The 18630-nt window shown below is 57.9% G+C and overlaps 6 protein-coding genes across 6 annotated transcripts; 4 read left to right on the forward strand and 2 right to left on the reverse strand.

The window, feature by feature from the left end:
* Positions 1 to 47: 47 nt before the first annotated feature.
* PUNSTDRAFT_113146 (uncharacterized protein) lies at positions 48 to 612 on the forward strand (the record flags this gene model as incomplete). Its single annotated transcript, XM_007382984.1, has 3 exons — positions 48 to 245; positions 304 to 519; positions 580 to 612. The coding sequence occupies 3 exons, from the start codon at positions 48 to 50 to the stop codon at positions 610 to 612; spliced, it is 447 nt and encodes a 148-aa protein (XP_007383046.1).
* A 202-nt stretch (positions 613 to 814) lies between these two features.
* PUNSTDRAFT_113147 (PIN domain-like protein) lies at positions 815 to 5241 on the reverse strand (the record flags this gene model as incomplete). The annotated part of the gene is made up of 13 exons (XM_007382985.1): positions 815 to 1072; positions 1115 to 1318; positions 1426 to 1513; positions 1589 to 1671; positions 1740 to 1796; positions 1886 to 2311; positions 2379 to 2662; positions 2984 to 3119; positions 3216 to 3846; positions 3918 to 4685; positions 4747 to 4859; positions 4918 to 5128; positions 5189 to 5241. 13 exons carry the CDS (start codon positions 5239 to 5241, stop codon positions 815 to 817), a joined length of 3312 nt encoding a protein of 1103 aa, XP_007383047.1.
* A 384-nt stretch (positions 5242 to 5625) lies between these two features.
* Positions 5626 to 6801, forward strand: PUNSTDRAFT_66601 (class I glutamine amidotransferase-like protein; the record flags this gene model as incomplete). Its single annotated transcript, XM_007382986.1, has 5 exons — positions 5626 to 5893; positions 5964 to 6083; positions 6140 to 6177; positions 6240 to 6453; positions 6539 to 6801. The coding sequence occupies 5 exons, from the start codon at positions 5626 to 5628 to the stop codon at positions 6799 to 6801; spliced, it is 903 nt and encodes a 300-aa protein (XP_007383048.1).
* Positions 6802 to 7176: 375 nt separating this feature from the next.
* Positions 7177 to 10103, forward strand: PUNSTDRAFT_51954 (uncharacterized protein). Its single transcript, XM_007382987.1, has 14 exons — positions 7177 to 7361; positions 7427 to 7564; positions 7623 to 7636; positions 7696 to 7843; positions 7903 to 7996; positions 8060 to 8221; positions 8285 to 8468; positions 8526 to 8653; positions 8715 to 8753; positions 8816 to 8947; positions 9013 to 9295; positions 9372 to 9451; positions 9507 to 9641; positions 9701 to 10103. The coding sequence occupies exons 1-14, from the start codon at positions 7306 to 7308 to the stop codon at positions 9764 to 9766; spliced, it is 1659 nt and encodes a 552-aa protein (XP_007383049.1). The 5' UTR covers positions 7177 to 7305; the 3' UTR covers positions 9767 to 10103.
* Positions 9976 to 15349, reverse strand: PUNSTDRAFT_143219 (zf-C3HC-domain-containing protein; the record flags this gene model as incomplete). Its single annotated transcript, XM_007382988.1, has 10 exons — positions 9976 to 11004; positions 11056 to 11168; positions 11230 to 11663; positions 11723 to 11874; positions 11934 to 12082; positions 13158 to 13355; positions 13409 to 14807; positions 14862 to 14987; positions 15045 to 15215; positions 15272 to 15349. 10 exons carry the CDS (start codon positions 15347 to 15349, stop codon positions 9976 to 9978), a joined length of 3849 nt encoding a protein of 1282 aa, XP_007383050.1.
* A 612-nt stretch (positions 15350 to 15961) lies between these two features.
* On the forward strand, positions 15962 to 17270 carry PUNSTDRAFT_133553 (actin-like ATPase domain-containing protein; the record flags this gene model as incomplete). Its single annotated transcript, XM_007382989.1, has 6 exons — positions 15962 to 16133; positions 16210 to 16360; positions 16423 to 16558; positions 16589 to 16607; positions 16666 to 16966; positions 17000 to 17270. 6 exons carry the CDS (start codon positions 15962 to 15964, stop codon positions 17268 to 17270), a joined length of 1050 nt encoding a protein of 349 aa, XP_007383051.1.
* Between the last annotated feature and the right edge of the window lie 1360 nt (positions 17271 to 18630).

Below are 18630 nucleotides of genomic sequence, written 5' to 3' on the forward strand. Positions count from 1 at the left end.
CGCCGACGACGGTGACCCCGACCTCACCGCGTTCCTCATCGTCCTCCATGTTACGGCGCGCGCTTGCACCGACGGGGCGCGCCTTACGCGCTGCGCGCACCTATGCTACTCCGACGGAGTACTCTCAACCGACTGTTGACCCTCAGCTAGGAGGCTACGACAACCCTCCCTACATCTCCCGACAGCGCTTACCTGCGAAGGGCTGGAACTGGGATCCCCAAATGAGGCGCAACTTTGGCGACCCGGTACGCAAGACAACCATTTGATTAGAATTATACCCAATGACCGTGCGATTGCATCCAGTTACATGAGCAAGAGGAGCTCTTGTCTATGGTTGGACCCGACGTTCCCGTGGTTGAGCCTAAGAAGGCTCTCCGGTGGTTTACTATCGCTACCCTCTCATTCGTCACCTTCGGCTTCCTCTGCAAGGATGTCTTCGTCCCCGATTTGCCAGCCGTCAGGCGAGAATATCCCTTCGACGGTTTAGTTACTGAGCTAGGCGGCTTGGAGGAAAACAAGGTATATAATGCTCTTGGTAACAGCGGATTCTGGAAACTGATGCATGCGCAATGGCTACAGGCACGGCCGGAGCAGATCAGCGAGGACGAGTAAATCATCCGTCTATCCTGTATTTCCCTACTGCAAACACCTGCAATCGTAGTTTCTCCTGTTCTCATTCGTCGCCCGTAACTGAGATGTCCTAAATATGCGAGCCTCGCGGTCCCATTGGTCCACTGCAACATGCGCACTCGGCCACTCCTTCACAGGGCTTGGAATCTATCATCATCGTGTGCTACTGTAGGTCCTGTGCATGTCACTCCTCCGGCTCCTCCGAGTTCGCCGCTTTGCGTTTGTTGACTGGTCGAGGACGAGGCCTCCGTTTCGGGGGTTCAGGTGCCGGTGCAGCGACACCTGAAGCGAAGTCATGATATTCATCTTCGTCGTCGCTCGTCCTCACCTTCCGCTTCCTCGACGTCGAAGCTCCGCCTCGGCCACGGGATTTTGCGATCTTACCCTTCGTTGCACCCCGCTTGTTTTCCGCGTTCCCTGTATTCGTCTTTCGCTTGCGTGTCTGCTGAGCAGGTTTCGCCTGAGCCCGGACCTCCCCGCTGACCGCATCAATACCCTCCGAGCCAGAGTCAGGGTCATCGCCACTGCCACCACCGGCTCTGCGCCTGGCCTGTTCGGTGCGAAACTCGGAGACAACCTGCTGGAGACGCTTGCTCGCGTACGCCTGTCGCTTCCTGGGCGCGTGGCTTCCCGTGCCGGAGATGTCCAGGAACTCGTTGAGCGTCCCTTGCTGATTACGCGCCGCCGCCTGTAATTCGATGCAACGGTAAGGGAACCGAGCAAAACGTGAAGAATCCGCCCTTGGCCCAAGAGACCCCCCTGACAACGTGGGCGGATCTGTAGAAAAGGACCCACCTGGCCGCGTTTGGTCACTTTGTGGATGATCGGAAGCAGAAGCTCGTCAACTTTCGTTTGGCCCCACCCCAACTCGTCGTACAGGAATCTGCGTGTCACACGAACGTAAGAAACCTCGGCGACCCCATACGCATTTTCTCAAGCTATCGGATGGGCGGCGTACCCGCGTAGCGCATCAAGGTCGGGAAGACCCCATTTGAATGGCTCTTCTGATTCGTCCACGGTCGGGTGATAATATGCATCCCGCTATTTGCCGATGGTCAGCACCTGGAGACGTTGCGCCATTCGATCCTGTGAGATAGAGACGGACTCACAACCGCCCCGTTCGGCCAATCGTCGTTCAGATGCAACACGTCCTTAAATCTTTTCTTCTGCATCACCAAGCACGGCCGTCAGCGCACCGAGAAACCGCAGCGGCGAGGCTGACAAAGAGCGCCGCCTAGGCCGTGCCCACACTCACGAAGCGCTTGCGGAACTTGGTGCTGGTGTCCGCCTCGCGGTCTCTGCCCATCTGCACCTTGCGCCACCAGTCCTTGAATTTGTGGAGGCCGTCTTCGCCCTGGAACTCTTTCAGGAGCTCCATGGCTACCACCGGTCCGACGCCAGGCAGGCCCTCCGTGTAATCGCTCCCCAGAAGATATGCGAGGCGGATGAGGGTATCGCGGTCCAGTCCTAGTTCACGCGCGAGGTCCGGGAGGAGAAAGCATTCGACCGTTTTGGACTGATTAAACATGTTCTTCAGCACGCGTTTACCTCCAAAAAGGAAGACGTCCGAGTCGTCGGTGATTATGCCGTCCACCAGGCCGAGCTCGTTGAGGGTCGCACATTGGGCTTCGGCTTCCATCGGCGCGGTGATGTACGGAATGCCGAAAAGTCGTAGCATGGTCTGTAGGTGTTCAGATTGAGTAAAATGACGGAGAGCTTGGGGGCTTGAGTGTTCGCCTCTCCCTCACCATGATTTGGGCCACCATCTGGTGCGTAATCTCCTCGGAGTCTCGCATCGCCGCCTTCCTTTGCTGGTTGAGAACGCGGATTTCCTCGTCGATCTCCTTCCGTACGGCGCTCAGGTCCTTGCCCTTGACCTGGGACACGAAGTTCAAGAAGTCACCTTCTTCAGCCTGCGGGTCCATCTCCTGCGCGGCGTCCCACGTTTCGTCATCCCGCGGCCGGTCCAAGGCTTCATTAGTCCCTCGCCCCGGCGATGGCGTTCTTGACCAGTGCTCGGGGTCTTCGTCATCTGACGAGTCAGCGGCGAAGGTTACATTTTTCACCTCAGAGGAAGTAGTCGATTTGACGGTTATCGAAGATGGACCAGCGATAGGATCGGACGTCTGTCTTGGTGGAGTTATTACAGGCGACAGAACTTCCGTTGGTTCGGAGTGAGAAGGTCCGGCCACTTGCGGCGCCAGTGACTGTGGCAATGGAACGGGCCGTAAAGTGCTTGAAGGAACCGACTGATCGGCTCCCACATTGAGGCGGGAAGGGGCAGCAGTTGTAGTCGGACGATAGGTTGAAGAGCCACCCTCACCAGCAGGAGGCTCCCGAGTCGATGTAATACTCTGCGACCTTGGACTAACGTCCGGTAGCGGTGTAACGTCCTCCATGTCATCTTCATCCTCCGATACGGTCACCGACTCAGGGGCCGAGGTCGCGGTCGAGATGCTAGAGACTTGCGCTGAGATCGACGGCCGTCTCTGAGACGGGACGTTATGTACCGCCGTTTCCGCAAAGCTCTGAGACGGGACGTTATGTACCGCCGTATCCGCAAAGGCCCGAGTCGGTGTTGGGACGGGTAGAACATCTTCCATGTCATCGTCGGAATCATCGAGATTGATGGTCGGAGTGGCGGTCGCGCTGGGCCCCTCGTCGAGCAGGAGAGAGGGGGTACCGAATGAGGAAGAAGTGGCCGTGTTGAGCCGTACGGTCTTCCGCGCTGACTCCTGAGCAGAGAATCGGCGTGGAGCGGCGCCTCCGATGGCGAGTGCGGTCTCCAACCGGTTAGGGGTCGCGTACAGATCGTCGTCGTCGTCGTCGTCGTCGTCGTCGCGGTGCGGCGCATTGCGAGGAGGCGAGATGTGAGCCTCTGATGAACTCGGCTTCGCTGGCGTTTGGGGCATCGCGGACGTGGAGGCTTCGATAGCGCGTTGCAACTCGAGTTCTTCGGCATCTGCAGCGGATTGTTCCAGCGCCGCTATGAGCTCCATGTCGTCGTCCTCATCCTCAGATGGTTCCAGTTGTTCAGGGGTAGCATCATCATCAGGCTCCGGCTGAAATAAAGGTTGGGGTGTTTTGGTCGCCTTCGGTCTCGGTTGTGTCCTTAAAGGAGCGAGCTTCTTCGAGGTGTCACGTCGAGCAATGGCTGTGAGCGCCTGGCCTCGTCGCAGGTCTCGCAGGTCAGGATCCATCTGAGGTGGGGCTGGTCTTGATGCAGGCAAAGAGACGGAACGCCGGTGAGGGAAAGGTCCATCATGAGCATACACGCTGCGACATACATAGGTACCGGTTCCATGTCCATATCCGAGTCTTCGTCTTCCTCCGCGTCGACGTCGCTACTAACACGGTCGTCTGGCTCGTCGGCGTCTATCTGGATCGGCTTGTCGATCGTGCCCTCGTCCCGCCTGCCTAGTATCCACCCTCCGCCCTTGTCGGCGTCGTTCTTGACGAGGACGTACTGCCTATTACGCTCGGCCGCGATCCGGACGGGGATGGTGATGTTCGCCTTGCCGATCGTGTCAGTCGTGACGAGCAGCTGCTGCGTGAGCGCGTTCCGCAGCTTCAGGTTCTTGATCTGCTCCTTGGAGAAGTCGAGCGAGGTGCGCGCGTTGCGGAGCATGCTCTGCAGGCGCTTGTACGACGTCTGGCGCGATTTGAGCCGGAGGTCGCCGATGATCTCGTACTGGACCTCCGTCGGGAGCTCGCGGAAGGCGGGCGAGGTCACGTCCAGGTCCTCGGGCCGCATCTCGTCGATGAACGCTTGGAGCTCTTCCTCCGTCGCGAGTCGCGGGTCGGGAGCGGCGGAGTTGGTCGCTTTGGCGATGGTCGCGCCCATGTCGATGTCTGGGAGGCGGTAAGGATCGTGGTCCTGCCATCGGGTCTTCTTAGAGGTGGAAGGTGGGGAGATTTGTTCGACCGTCTTGTCGGTCTGCGGCTGTTTGGCTTTCGCGGGAGTTTTGGATATCGTAGGATCTATATCTTCGAGGTAGACTGTATCTTCGTCCACGGTGATCGGTCCGGCAGGTGCCTTGCCCTTCCCTTTCGAACTGGAAGCAGCCCTGGGCAACTCGTCAGTTCATGTCCGGAGAAAAGAGGTGAAAGACGCACGCGTGCGCTTGAGCCTGGTTGACAACCTCCCTCCTCATCTGCGCAGCCAATAGCTTCTCGGCGATCTGCTGGTGACTCGCGGCCGCTCCGTTCTTCTTGTTCTTACGCTCTGTCTTGAAATGATCGGACGTGAGGCCAAGAACGCGTGGAGTATAGTCAGGAAGTGCGCACCAGAGTACTGCGCTTCAAGGCCGGAGCGCCTCCGTCGAACACGAACACGGGCTTGATCCCGTAGTACATGAGCTTGCAGATGCGGCGCAGGAAACCGACGACGTGCGCGTTGACCAGACCGCGGCCTTCTTTATCACGCATCGTGGCTTGGAACTGGTATATCCAGATACTGGAGTCGATGGCCATTGCCTTGCCCTCCATGGTCTCAAGCCTAGCGGCGACATCCGTCAAGGTCACGCTTTAGTAGCGATTAGGCGGTGGTCCTACGTACATGACGGGGCGCCCGACTGGTGTGAGGAGCTCCCATAGCGACTTGACACCCATAGTGAGCCCTGCTCAGATAGCGTTGAGTCTGGTTGGAGGTCGGGTATCGTTGGGTCGAGCACAACATCGCCGAAGACTTTGAGTCAGCCGAAGAACCCCCTCCGACGCCGGAGTCAGGGAGCGGATCACAGCCACGCTGGTGACACCTTCCTTCGTTCCGTCCGAATCCTCTTTCCCCGCATTACATACCTCCTGCTAAAGTTGCTTAATCCTGGGATCTACAGGGGCCAACGCGTTTGTAGTCGAATCGTAACAAGTTTCGCATCGGTCATCTTGGCCCTTGGGTCCTCGCGTCCGACAACGCGTCACGGAGACGGCTGAGTGTAACATATCCTAAGCACCCGGGCGACCCAACACATACTACTCATATACCTCCCACATACTATGGTTTCTACCTACATTATAAGACATTCTTCCCTGGTTGTTGCTTTCTTATGCTTGGCAACGCTCGTCTCTGCAAACCCGCGGGTTCTCATCTACTCTGCCACCGCGGACTTTCGGCACGACAGCATACCGACCGCGGTACAAGCGCTACAGAACACCTCGGAATCTACCAACACTCTTTTTGATCACACGGAAGACAAGACCTTGTTCACCGATGATAATCTGGCGAATTACGACGCGTTGCTGTTTTTGATGAATACTGGGGAAGGTCAGGCTTTGTGTCATACCAAACTCCTCTCAAATGCTTTATTACTGACCAAGTACACGGATTCTCCTAGTTCTCGATCAGCAGGGTAAGGATGCTCTACAGAAATACCTCGACAAAGGCGGCAACTTCGTCGCGATCCATGCCGCGTCGGACGCGCTCCGAAACACCACTTTCTACGGCCATGAAGTGGGTTAGTGGAATACATATCACCTCCGTTGTCCATCTTTGAAACCGAGTTATCATCAGGAGCGTTCTTTGATTACCACCCAGAGCTGCAGAACGGGGTACGCTTTGTCCTCCGCAGCCTGAAGATACTTTCGTTGCACCGACACAAACGGTCTCACAGACGATAGACGTCATAGGTCCTTCCCACCCTAGCACGTCCATGCTCCCCGCACAATGGCACGTCCAGGAGGAATTCTACAACTTCAAGTCCGATCCGCGCGACGTCGGCGCGATCGTCATCCTGTCCGCCAACGACTCCAGCTACACCGACACCGGTACGCGCATGAACCAGGGCGCGCCGCATCCGACGGCATGGTATCAAGAGCACGGAGCAGGTACGTGCTCCTCCGTATCCCCTTCCGTCCCGTTCCCGCGTATGGTGGTATTGTTAGGCGTGCGCTGAGAGAGACTCTTTCCCAGGCGTCGAGAGCGGGGGCACGGCCGGCCGCAGCTTCTACACGAGCCTGGGACACCTCAACGCGACGTGGCACGACGAGCTCTTCATGGGGCATGTCACGGGCGGCATCGCGTGGGCTCTGCAGGCGAACACGACGAGGGCATTCAATGCGAGCGCCGCGGTCGGCAACGCGGCGGCCACGTCCTCGTCTTCTGCGACGCCCGGCTCTGGATCCAGCTCGGCCGTGTCGACGGCGGGGTCTTCTGCGCAGCCCACGTCCTCGTAAGCAGGCCTTATTTATCCCCTTCAGATCGCCATGACTAACTTGACTTGCAGCTCGGCGGCGCTTGGACTGTCCGTATGTTGGACAGCGCTCGCTGTCTATCCTCTGCTACACGGACTACTCGCATTTCTACCATAGTCGCTCTTTGACGAACCTCTTGCTGCACATGCCAATGGACAATCCAGATTGACTGCAGTGCTCCCCGTGCAACGCGCCGTAAAATGGCGAATTCTGCTTCCGCGCTCACGTGCCCGGACGTCAGGAAATCCCTCGCGTCTGATTGGCCCACCAGCTCCCTTCCTGACGTCACGCTGCGGGCACCGCCACCGATCCCTTCGATATTTGAGTTGACCGGGGGCGCGGGGCTGTCGGAGAGCCCGCATGCTACGGTTCGGGGCACGCCATCTTCTCACTGACCGCCGCGCCTATAAGATCCGCTTACACACCGCACGGTCGTATCTCTATCTTCAGCACCATCCTCTGAGTTCTAGTCCAACGTTGCGCGCGATGTCGACCCAAACGATCGCCGTTCTCGACGAGTCCGAGCTTAAGGATGGGCAATTGTTGGTCGACTCGTTGTGAGACGGGGAGATGAGCTGCGTTGGCTGACATGGATTCCGTATGACAGGAAGGAAGTCCCGTTCGGCGAAGGCAAGGTGTTGCTGTCGAGGCTGGGCGACACCGTGCACGCAACGTCCGCGTTCTGCACGCACTACGGCGCCCCGCTCGCTAAAGGTGTTCTTACCGCCGATGGACGCGTAGTATGGTGAGCGCCCAGGCCCGCTGCGGATTTATAGCAACTGCTAACCGTTCATGCACGTCAGTCCATGGCACGGAGGTGAGCACCCAACCTGTCCTTGGTCGCGTATCGTTCCTCTGACCCACCTCGATTCGCAGCGTGCTTCAATGTATGCACTGGGGACATTGAGGACGCACCCGCACCTACCGCCCTCCACTCGTTCAAGGCCACTATCAAAGATGGCAAGATCCACGTATCCGCCGACCCCAGCAAGACCAAGAAGGAGAACATGTCGCGACCGCCCAAGTAATTTCCTTCCGTCGAGTTCGTCGCAGAAGATTATAACCGACGTTTCACTCGTACAGATTGCTCGCCTCCGGCGCAGAAACATCAGAGAACCCTGTGGTCATCGTCGGTGGAGGAAGCGGTGCCTTCCACGCCGTCGAAAGCTTGCGCGAGGTAAACACTTGTAATCCTCTGGAGTGGGAGCAAAGGGCTCAATACTGCTGAATCTATTTATAGCACGGCTTCAAGGGTCCTATCACTATCCTCAGCAAGGAGACTTACGCGCCCATCGACCGGACTAAGCTCTCCAAAGCCCTCGTCACCGACCCATCCAAGCTCGAATGGCGCAGCGCTGCGGACCTCAAGATCAAGTACGGAACGATTCTCAGGACCGGCGTCGTAAGTTTTTTTTTTCGCGACCTCAATTCACAGTCGCATTGCCTAGGTGCTGATGTCGAGTAGGAGGTCACTTCGGTCGACTTTGCGAAAAAGAGCGTCGTCATCGGAAACGGACAAGAGAGCGTGAGCTATGGCACGTTGATCCTTGCCTCGGGAGGAACGTCCCGTCGGTTGCCCATCGAGGGCAAGGACTTCTCAAACGTGTTCACCCTCCGGGGGATCAACGACGCCAAGCAGATCGATGCAGGTACGTGTCTACCCAACCGCAACGTCGAAGGGAGGCTAATCGCCGTCGGCGGCGCAGCTGCCCAGGAGGGTAAGCGCCTCGTCGTGATCGGTAGCTCGTTCATCAGTATGGAGCTCGTCGTCGCGGTGTCGAAGCGCAAGCTGGCGTCCATCGATGTTATCGGCATGGAGGAGTACCCCTTCGAGGTGACTACAACCCGCCTCCTACTTATACTCGTCCCGGGATTCGTATTAACACGCATTGCAGGCGGTCCTCGGCAAAGAAATCGGCAAGGGGCTGAAGCAGGTGCGTGACTCTCCCATCTCGCTCGGCGCGTCAGTCGTGGTGCTGATGGCGCGCGATGTCAGTTCCACGAGTCGCAAGGCGTCAAGTTCCACATGCAGGTCAAGGTCGAAAAGATCGTGCCCGCTTCGGACGACCCGTCGAAGGCCGGAGGCGTTGTCGTCAACGGCCAGATCCTCCCCGCAGACCTCGTCGTGGTTCGTAGCGCTCTCCATCCCTCTGAGACCATCCCCAGTCGATCATGCTAATCTCCTGGTGACAGATGGGCGTCGGAGTGGCGCCCGCGACCGAGTACCTGAAGGCCTCCGGCCTGCCGCTCGAGCGCGACGGCTCCGTCGCCGTCGACGAGTTCCTCCGCGTGAAGGGCCAGCAGGACGTGTTCGCGATCGGCGACATCGCGACCTACCCGCAGATCAAGACGGGCGAGAGCCGGCGGATCGAGCACTGGAACGTGGCCGGCAACCACGGTCGCGCGGTGGGCAAGACGATCGCGATGCCCGGCGAGAAGCAGCCGTTCGTGAAGATCCCCGTGTTCTGGAGCGCCCGTGAGTGTGACGTCGCGATTCTGGTCATGGAGAACAGGGGCGGGGAAGGGCTGACTGTGACTTTGGCGATCGACAGAGGGCCAGCAACTGCGGTACTGTGGCGTCGGCGCAGGGTTCGAGGACGTGATCATCAAGGGCGACCCGGGCGAGATGAAGGTCGGTCTTGTCATTCGTTGCGGATGACTTGCGCTCGCTGATGCGCCGGTCCCAGTTCATCGCGTACTACGTGAAGGACAACACCATCGTCGCGGTCGCGACGATGCAGAACGATCCGGTCGTGAGCAAGGCGTCCGAGTTGCTCCGGCTCGGTTTGATGCCCTCGCCGCAGGAGGTGAAGGATGGCAAGGTGCGTCTAGGACCCGGAACAGCTCGTCGCAAGCCGCTGACGCAAATCAAATGCTACAGGACCTGCTGTCCATCGACATTTCCAGTGTCGCGGTCAAGGAGAAGGTGGCAAATACTGTGGCTTAGAAGGAGGCTCGGTTCCGATGTGTATAATAGACGCAAGCGCGCCGCGATGTAACAACAAAGCAGAATTCACTGTCAATCTGTATTCACAGCCATTCGTCTCCAACCCTTCCTCCCAAGACGTGTACTTTTCAACAGTTTGAGCGCGTACAGTAAGAATATGTTCAGGACAGAGCACGTAAACAGGCGATATCGACAACAAAGCGACCCTTCTACCCCAACAAGCTCCTAACGTATTTCATCAGGTCCCTGCTCCCCCGTTTCTTCACGTCGGCGATCATCGCGTTCACCGCGTCCACTTCCTCCTCTACCTCTTCCTGCCCTTCGTTCTGCCCCTCTTGCCCCGCGAGAACGGAAAGGGGAGCCCGCCGCCGCGCACGGTGGCCGAGGCCGTAGCGCGAGAGCACGGTCAGCACCGCGCGCCAGCCCTCCATCACGTCTTCTTTCGGTTTTGTCCCGGTCGCAGTGGCGTTAGCGGTGGTGTCGCTTGATGAGGTGGATGTGGAAAGCGAAGGCGAGGGAGGGGAGGGGAGGGTGGGAATGACCGTCGATCGCACGAGGTAGGGGCAGTACGAGCGGTGCTCCTTGAGCAGGTCGAACGGCCGTTGGTGCTGCTGTTGAGCGCGCGGCTTTGGGGTCGGCGGAGCGGAGTCGACGTCCATTGCAGCAGCACTGCTCGGAGGAAGAGGGGGAGGCTCTTTCTTGGGGATAAACGTCCACAGTCCGACGCGGCGTTGGCACAACTCGCAGAAGAGGGTCGCGTTTTCGGGTTTAGTGTAAGTACTACTCGTTCTCGCTCCGTAGGTGGACGAGAAGGGGTTGGGCGTGCCGGCCCGGGAGACGGAAGTCGAGGCCGATATGGAGGGCGTGGGCGAATCGTCGCCCATAGAGCGGAAAGAGGCGACGGAGGCGGAGCGTGAGAGGTTGACGAGGGAGGCGGAGGACGCAGATGGATAGTGCGAGGGGAAGCGCGATGTCGAGGTGGAGGGGGGTGGCGGTGGAGCGGGGGCCCAGCCAAAGAGGGCAGCGAGGGCGGCGGTGTCGGATGGTTCAGCAGAGGCGGGGGCAGGAGCGGGAGTAGGAGTGGGTGAGGGAGAGGCCGGTGGAGGAGAGGAAGCTGGTTCGGGGGTAGAGGAGCGCGAGGCGGAGGAGCCGGCTTGGGAGGCGGAGGTGGGCTGAAAAAGTGGCGGGACGGTCACAGAGGCCAACGTCTTTTGGAGCGCTGAAACCTGTGTTGAGGTCTAGTACAAGAGTTAGTGAGACTATGCGGGTAAAGATTACTGGAAGCTTACCAAGGGGTGACGGATTTGAAGGCCTTCAAGTAATGGCTCGAGTAAGAGCGCGCGGGATTTGACTTCGCGGGCCATGTATGCAGGAGGTTTGAGCGGTATGCGATATATCAAATCTGCACGCGAGTTCAGCCTCTATACTTGCAGGAGGACGTGAAGGAGACGCTGTATGCTCACCATCGCACTGACGCGTCTTCCACGGACATAAGTCCTTGTGCATCGACGCGAGCTGCAACCTCTGTTTCTCGACGAGCGCCGCGGCCGCATCCCGTGACAGACCTTCGCGACCAGCGACGACCCAGGACGCGCCGCAGAAGTCGCACACCAGCCGGTCCTTCGTCACGCCGTCGCTCGTCCAGCCGCGCTTCGCCGCGGCAACGGCGTCGATCGCAGGAGGCTTGTTGCCGTAGGTAGAGAGCTTGAAGGTGCCAAGACGGCGGATGAAGGAAGGCACGGAGGAGGGCGAGAACTCTTTCCCTGGAAGGGCGGTTGTTTGGCTGCTACTGGCGATGGCCGAGGCTTTCTTGCGACGCGACGCGGTGCGGGAGAGGATGGCGGAGAGGTGAGGAGCTTTTACGAGCGCCTCTGACTTGAGTGAGAGACTACTCGTCCTGTACAGGGCGTCAGCAAGGCATTTCAAGGAGTACATGGACCGCTGAACGCGACTGACGCAGCGCGCGGCTCTTTCGTCTTTATGCCATACTTGGCGAGAGTCGTGTATATCGACCGTGCACCATGATGGCGTTTTGAAGGCGGCGAGAGGTCGGAAGTCGAGGGCCCAATGGCCTCGTCGAGGGTGTGGATGGCGTCGGCGATCTTGCGCTGCACAGTGGGTTCGCGTATGAGCGACGGATGTCTAAGATGAAAGAGGCACGATGTACCTTGCGCGACGCGTCTGAGCTGGCCGGCTCATTCTGGGAGGTGGATGGTGTTGCGAGGGCGGCGGTGATGGAGCTCATGAGGACAGAGCGTCCGACGCCGTAGGCCTCAGGACTGAGGAGAGTAGAGAGGGAAGAGACGCCGGGTCGAGCTGTGTGGCGGTGACTCAATAAGGTCAAGCGCCCGCATGACCTCGAGCTTGTCAACGTTACGATTCACCAAGTCTGGGTTCATTACCGGAGGACGACACGTTCAAGACCAGCTTCAGACGCGCGCAGGATTTTATGGGTGCTGTGCGCTGAGCAGTAATAGCTCAGTCTTCTGTATATACTACCGCACCCGGGCCTGCACTCAGCTCTATGCGTCATCGGGTAAAAGTTCAAGTAGACCTATTCAGCGTTCTATAGGCTTCTGTTAGCGTTCTGTTGCTTTATATACGTCGGATCGCTATCGTGCACATTGTAGTACAATTTGTATCAATATGATGAACGAATGTCGTACCTCCGTCTTCCTCTGGATCCACCATCCACCGTCCACCAGTGTCCCACTCAAGCATATGCATCATCCTTCCTCCGCCACAGATGATGATCGAGCGCCATTCGCATCACCCACCACCAGATTTCGATCGCTACCGCGTTCGACCTCTATTCTTTCTTGTCCAGCTCCGGGCTCGCGTGTCTCGGCTCGGATTGAGCCAGAGTTGGTTCCCTGCATTTGCAGGATCGTGGAAGTCGAGAGGACGTTTGACGCGTCTACTCTATGATTGGGTTGAATGCCATCGCTACCGTCGTTACACAAGACAAGCTCAATTATGGGTTCCGGACAGGTACTGGGCTTTGACACCGTCTCGAGAACGGAATTTGAATGTAACGGGGCGTCTTGACGCGGGCCCGACGAAGGACCGGCGACCCGTCGACTGCCCATTGTTGACTCAAGGCCGAAGTGCTTGTATACATCCTCTGCATCGTCCCAATACGCGCCCCGCCAATTCCTGAAGTAGATGATTGCGGACGTGATATCTTCATTCGGGAATGAGCCGCGCCGGTGCGCCTCCAAAATAAACCTCGTGACCTTCCATGAACAGCCGGGTGCGAATTCTCGATGGCATTCCAGAAAACGGACGAGATTATACCAGTGAATTCTCAAGCCTCCTTCAGCACCATGCTCTCCGTCGCCAGGGTCGGTCCATAGCGATAGGGCGTCAATCAAGCAGTCACCAAACGCACTCATGGCCATGCGCCAGCGTTGGAACTTGAAGGATTCCGTGTAGCGCTGGGCTCGCGCGATCCCCTCATCTGCTTCTGTATTGGTGACGCACGACACCGCGGTCCAGAAGCGATCACGATGCACGTAAGCCGACCGAAACGCGGCACGGTCATAGCATGAACATGCAAGCTCAAGCATGTCAGTCATGTCTTTCAGCTCTGAAAACATTCAATCAGCCTTGCTTGTCGCCACAGGGAAGGTATGAATGCACCCCGGTAGATAAAACGTATTTTATCCCGAAAGCCATAGAATATAGCAGAAATATTCTCATTCGCGTCTGTCAGGTCGGACTCGTCGGACTTTGTAAGGTTTTTGAGCAAGAAATTGACGCATGGGACATGAGTACGATCATTTTGTGTCGCGATGAAGAGAATCATGACCAGCGATTTACTGTAGAGGTCGGAGGTATTCGTAATGGTGCTCATTGCATCGGGTAGGAGCGTATCGAGACCGGATCTGAGCAGTTCTGATATCAGTAGAACTTGTGTGTCGTTGAAGGATGTCAGCGAAGCGAAGGCATCACAAAGTTTCGCGTGGTTGATCTGGGAGGTTCCCTGGCCAAAGTCGTAGATGCACGCCTTGTCGAGTATATCGAGCGCCGGGATCGTAGGTCCGACGCATGGCATCCCGAACAGCTCCGAGATGGCCTTCCAGTACCCACGTATGCGCCGCTCCGGTTTTACAGGCCAAGAATTGTCAACCCGTTGGAGGGCAGAACGGGTGCGCACGCGCGGTCCTGGTGAAGCGGAGATGCATCGCGCGATCACATCGTCTCCGAGTTCCTCGTGTGAGGCAAGCCACAGCAGCGAGTGGAATTGATACGCGATGCTGCTCTCGGAATCACGTCCGAAGCACCGCAGTGCGAGATCGCGATGATCCCATCCGTCGAAAGCGTACATGTCCGGGACGGGATATCGACAATTCCAACAGTACTCTTTGATGGCTTTGAGCCGGTCTGGCCAGTTCCAGAGGTACAGGGAGGACACAAATGGTCTGATCATGCGGTAAAACGGTCGTAGAATAGGGCGTATCATCCATCCAAAAGGTGTCTTGTATGGACAAGTCTCGAAGAACAGCGGTAGTAGCACAGTCAGCGAGGCCAGGGATATGGTCAGGCCAGCGGCAGCGCAGCACACTCCGGATACGATGATATCAATAGGCCATAGAAGAGTGACGAGGCCACCGAAGAATAGTACGACTGCAAGCTGTAGTAGGCCAGGAACCAGCGTCACGATGGCGGGGACCTTCCACTTATGAAAGGCATCATAGCGGAACTTCCGAAGCTGTATGGCGTGCTGAACTGGAGAGATGTTTGGCCAAGCCATGTACTCGCGGAGCCACTGTTTCACGAATATGCCGAGCAGAGCGGAGGCGAGGGCGAGGATCAGACTCAGGAACCAGAGCATGTTGATCGCGACCACATGTGAATCGGCCTGAAAGGACATATTCAGCGGTTCGACAGACGCAGGGGCGGCTTGGTTCAAGGAGATCTGCTGGAGCTGGAGAGAAATGTTCGAGAGGAGTTGGACAGACAGCTGGGTGTTGTCCGGTTGCAACTGGGTGTAAACCTCAACCAGGAACGCGGTGAGGACCGCGGAAAATAGACCTGCCTGGAGTACACAGTGCCTTAGCAAGCGCGGGAACGGACGAACTGGATTACGCACAAAGATGAGGAGGTTGTCGATATCCTGGGAGTAGCCCTTAATCATTTCCTGATCATATAACCTTAGTCGGTCGTACACGTAGTCCCAGCCGGTGATATCAGTTTTTGACGGCTTGCTTTGCGCGGGCTGAAAGAGAGCCGTATTTGAGTGCTTGCATCATTGTTCAAGAATGCCCCGTCTTACCTTCGTGTACAAGTTGTGTGTCGATGGCGGATCGCCACGACTTCTCGCTCCGTTGCCGACGTTTGGAGCTTCCGAGCGTGGTTCGCCCACTACGGGCATGGCAGTTTCATCGGAAGCATCTCCTCCTTGGCTCGTGGACTGGCGATTGCCAGTGTTCGGCACCGATCCGTCCTACGACGAACATCTTAGCGACCTCCGCTTTGAGCTACACGGCCCTCCCGTCTCACATACGGCCCGGGTTCCTCATGGGGCCCGCGTCCTTCCTCAAAACTGGATAAATCGACGGAGTGTCGTCGCGACGTCATGATGTAAGAATGAATATGCGTAGAGTGGAGGGATCAGAGTGAGTGCAGCGCGCAGGCGGCGATAGTTGTCGTGTAGCTACAGCTCGAAGGCGGACTCAAGATGGCTTCTGATATATCTGATAGCTTATGGCGCACGCGTTCACAGCGTGTACTGAGGCAATACATCCCGAAAGCTAGAGCTCCAAAGCCTGATCCAGCACCCAAGAAGGACGCATGCGCACGCACGTACGTCGCATAACTCTGAAGTCTCATCGGAGAAAGGCAGGGTGACAAGTCGGCGGGGACGGGCAAGGATAGGCAAGGATGGGCATTCGTGAACGTATGGCGCACGGTCACCGTCACTGCTTTGCTCCCGGCATCACAATCAATTTTGCTTAGATCCTCTTCAACGCGTGCTATAACCACGAGTATGCTCGTTCAGATATTGGACTTTGAATGGGGATGGTTTATGTCGGACACTCGCCAGCGATGACACAGGGTTGACGTCGACACGCTCCTCCCTCGCACTGCGCCTGGAGATAGACCGCATCATGCCGCATACGGAGGATACCCAACCATGTCGATGGCACTGACTTCACTTTTCTGTGACCACTCTTGGTCCCGACCACGACCATGCTCATCCAACGACGAAGCCTGATCCTTTCCGTCAGCGCTGGCTCGTCCTCCCTCAAGGTCTTCTCTCCAAGCCCTCAGGATCCACTTTCTCGGACAATCTCGAATCTTCCATCGACAATCTCTCTTCTCTGCCCGTCCGCTTCACTCTGGAGCACGAAGACGCCTCTCCGTCCGACTCGTCCCAAGACGTCAAAAAATAACAGAAGGATGACATCAAAGACCACGCGTCCGCGTTCGCCTAGTAGACCATCTGGAGCATGGATCCGGCATCAAGAAAGGCGACCTCCAACAGGTCTACCACCGTGTCGACCACGGCGGCGGCTGCGCAGAGCCCGTCGCCATCTCCTCAAAGACGTACGACGACCGCGTCGAGAAGCTCACCGACCTCGCGCCTCTGTACGTTCCCTCCACCCGTTCTCTCTTTCATGCCTATCATGCTGATGCTGGAACTCGGACAGACACGACGGCACCGCCCTGGCCGTCATCCAAGCCTGCCTCAAATCCCTTCCAAACGCGCGCTCCATCGCCTCCTTCGACACCACCTTCCACTGCGCCCTCCCGGCCCACGTCTCCTCCTACGCCATCGACCCCTCCGTCGCCCGCCCGCGCAGCCTCAAGACATAGGGCTTCTACGGCATCTTCTGTAAGCCTACCCTCCCCTCTCTCTCCCACGTCTCTCTAACGTACCGCATAATATGCAGACGCCTACATCCTCCGCACCGTCTCCGCCCACGTCCGCAAACCACCCACGGGGGTCTCCAAAATCGCCCTCCACCTCGGCTCCGTCGCCTCCGCCTGCGCCATCCACGCCGGCCGCTCCATCGACACCTCCATGGGCCTCACCCCCGTGCACGGCCTCCCGGGTGCCACCCGCGCCGGCGCAATCGACCCCAGCCTCATCTTCCACTACACCAACACCGCCGGCCGCATCTCGCACGACCCCGCGCACGCGACGAACGCGGGCGTCACAGAGGCGGAGGAGATCTTGAACAAGAAGAGCGGGTGAAAGGCGATGACCGGTTCCGCGGACTTTAGGGAGATCGCGAAGCGGGATGCGGGCCGCATCGGCGAAAAGTCGGTGGAGCTCCGGGAACGCATCGCGGAGCGCGTGCGGTGTTTGGGATACAGGCCCGTGGATCCAACGAAGAACGCGGGTGTGGGGGATGCGGAGGGGGCGGTGGTGGATATCACGGCAGCGGAAGGAGGGGAAGGGGAAGGGGAAGGGAAGAGGGTGTTGGTGTGTAGGACGGACGAGCAGTACGAGATGGCGAGGGAGTGCGCTTTGGAGGATGAATTTTGGAAGTGAGGGCCTACGAGGTACGGGCGGTTGTGACACATGCTCCTCTTCGGTACGCTGATGTTTTCGTCGGGATAGATAAAGATCGTGCATGATATGGTACAGCGCGAAACCAATAACGATTAATTGAATTCGATACGTTTCGCGTCGAAGTCAGCTCCAACTACCGCGGAGACAAGCGTGTATGGTCCATACATCCTCGGACGGTCATGAAAACACGAACAAATACATGCTCCCGGTATCACTAACGACATCACTTGCTCAGACCTGCCCGACAGTCTATAGGTTATCACGTTCCAGGACAATCAATATGGGCGCTCCCGGGCTATCGTGCACAACGTCACCTTCCGCGCTTCATAGCAATAAACGGGCTTTCATACCTCGGATTCCCCCATGATACGTCCCGAGAACCCTGACCCTTCCTCCGCCCCAGGTGACGACTCGATGTCTCGTACGGCCCCCACCCCGGTGTCCTCGGCGCGATCGTGCTCGACGCCTGCCTGCATGAGAACGCTGTCCGTGATGCCCGCCTGTCCTCTACCGCCGTCCTGGCTCTCGACGCGAGACACCGGTCGATTTTGGCTCGACGACGGGACTCCGTCGTAGTGTGAAGTTCGATTCGAGATATCCTGCGTGTCCGAGGTATTGGGCGATGGAGGCGCGCTCGCACCTCCAACATCGCGCTCCATCTCCACACCAGTTTCTCCTGCAACAATCGACAAAGTGCTGCCCCGGGCACTGATATTCGGGCTTCCGAGGTGAATCTGTCCGCCATAAGGAAGCGAGTCGTCATCGACAACGCTCTGCTGTCCACCTCCGGGCTCCCCATTCGAGTGAGAGTCGGTCCGCTGCGCCTGCAGGCTCCCGGAAGTCGCGAGTGCGTTCGACGCGGCAGCCCTACGATCAGATCGCGTGCCATCATGACCATCGTCATCGGAGACGGTTTCATTGTTGAAGTCCGAATCGAGATGTGGCGTTGACTCCATGTTGCGAACGGAATGTGGATGTGGTAGCACTGACAGGGCGTCTTGGCGCGTATCCGACGAAGGACCGACGGCCCCTCCGCTGCCCGGTGTTGGGTCAACCCCGAAGTACTCACATACATCGTTTGCGTTGTCCCATCCCGCATCCCACCAATACTTCTCGCTGATGAATGCCTCCATTACCCTTCCATCCGAGAAGGACCCGCGCCGATGAGCTTCCAAAATCAACTTTGCGACCTTTTTTGGACAATCTGAGCCCGTGTCGCGATGGCGTCCCAGAAACGCGACAAGTTTTTTCCAGTCCACCCTCAAGTCTCTTTCAGCCAAATGGCCTCCGTCGCCAGGCTCGATCGATTGTGACAGTGCATCTACCAAGCATTCACCAA

Source organism: Punctularia strigosozonata (assembly GCF_000264995.1).
Source record: "Punctularia strigosozonata HHB-11173 SS5 unplaced genomic scaffold PUNSTscaffold_5, whole genome shotgun sequence".
In the NCBI taxonomy this organism is placed as follows: Eukaryota; Fungi; Basidiomycota; class Agaricomycetes; order Corticiales; family Punctulariaceae; genus Punctularia; species Punctularia strigosozonata.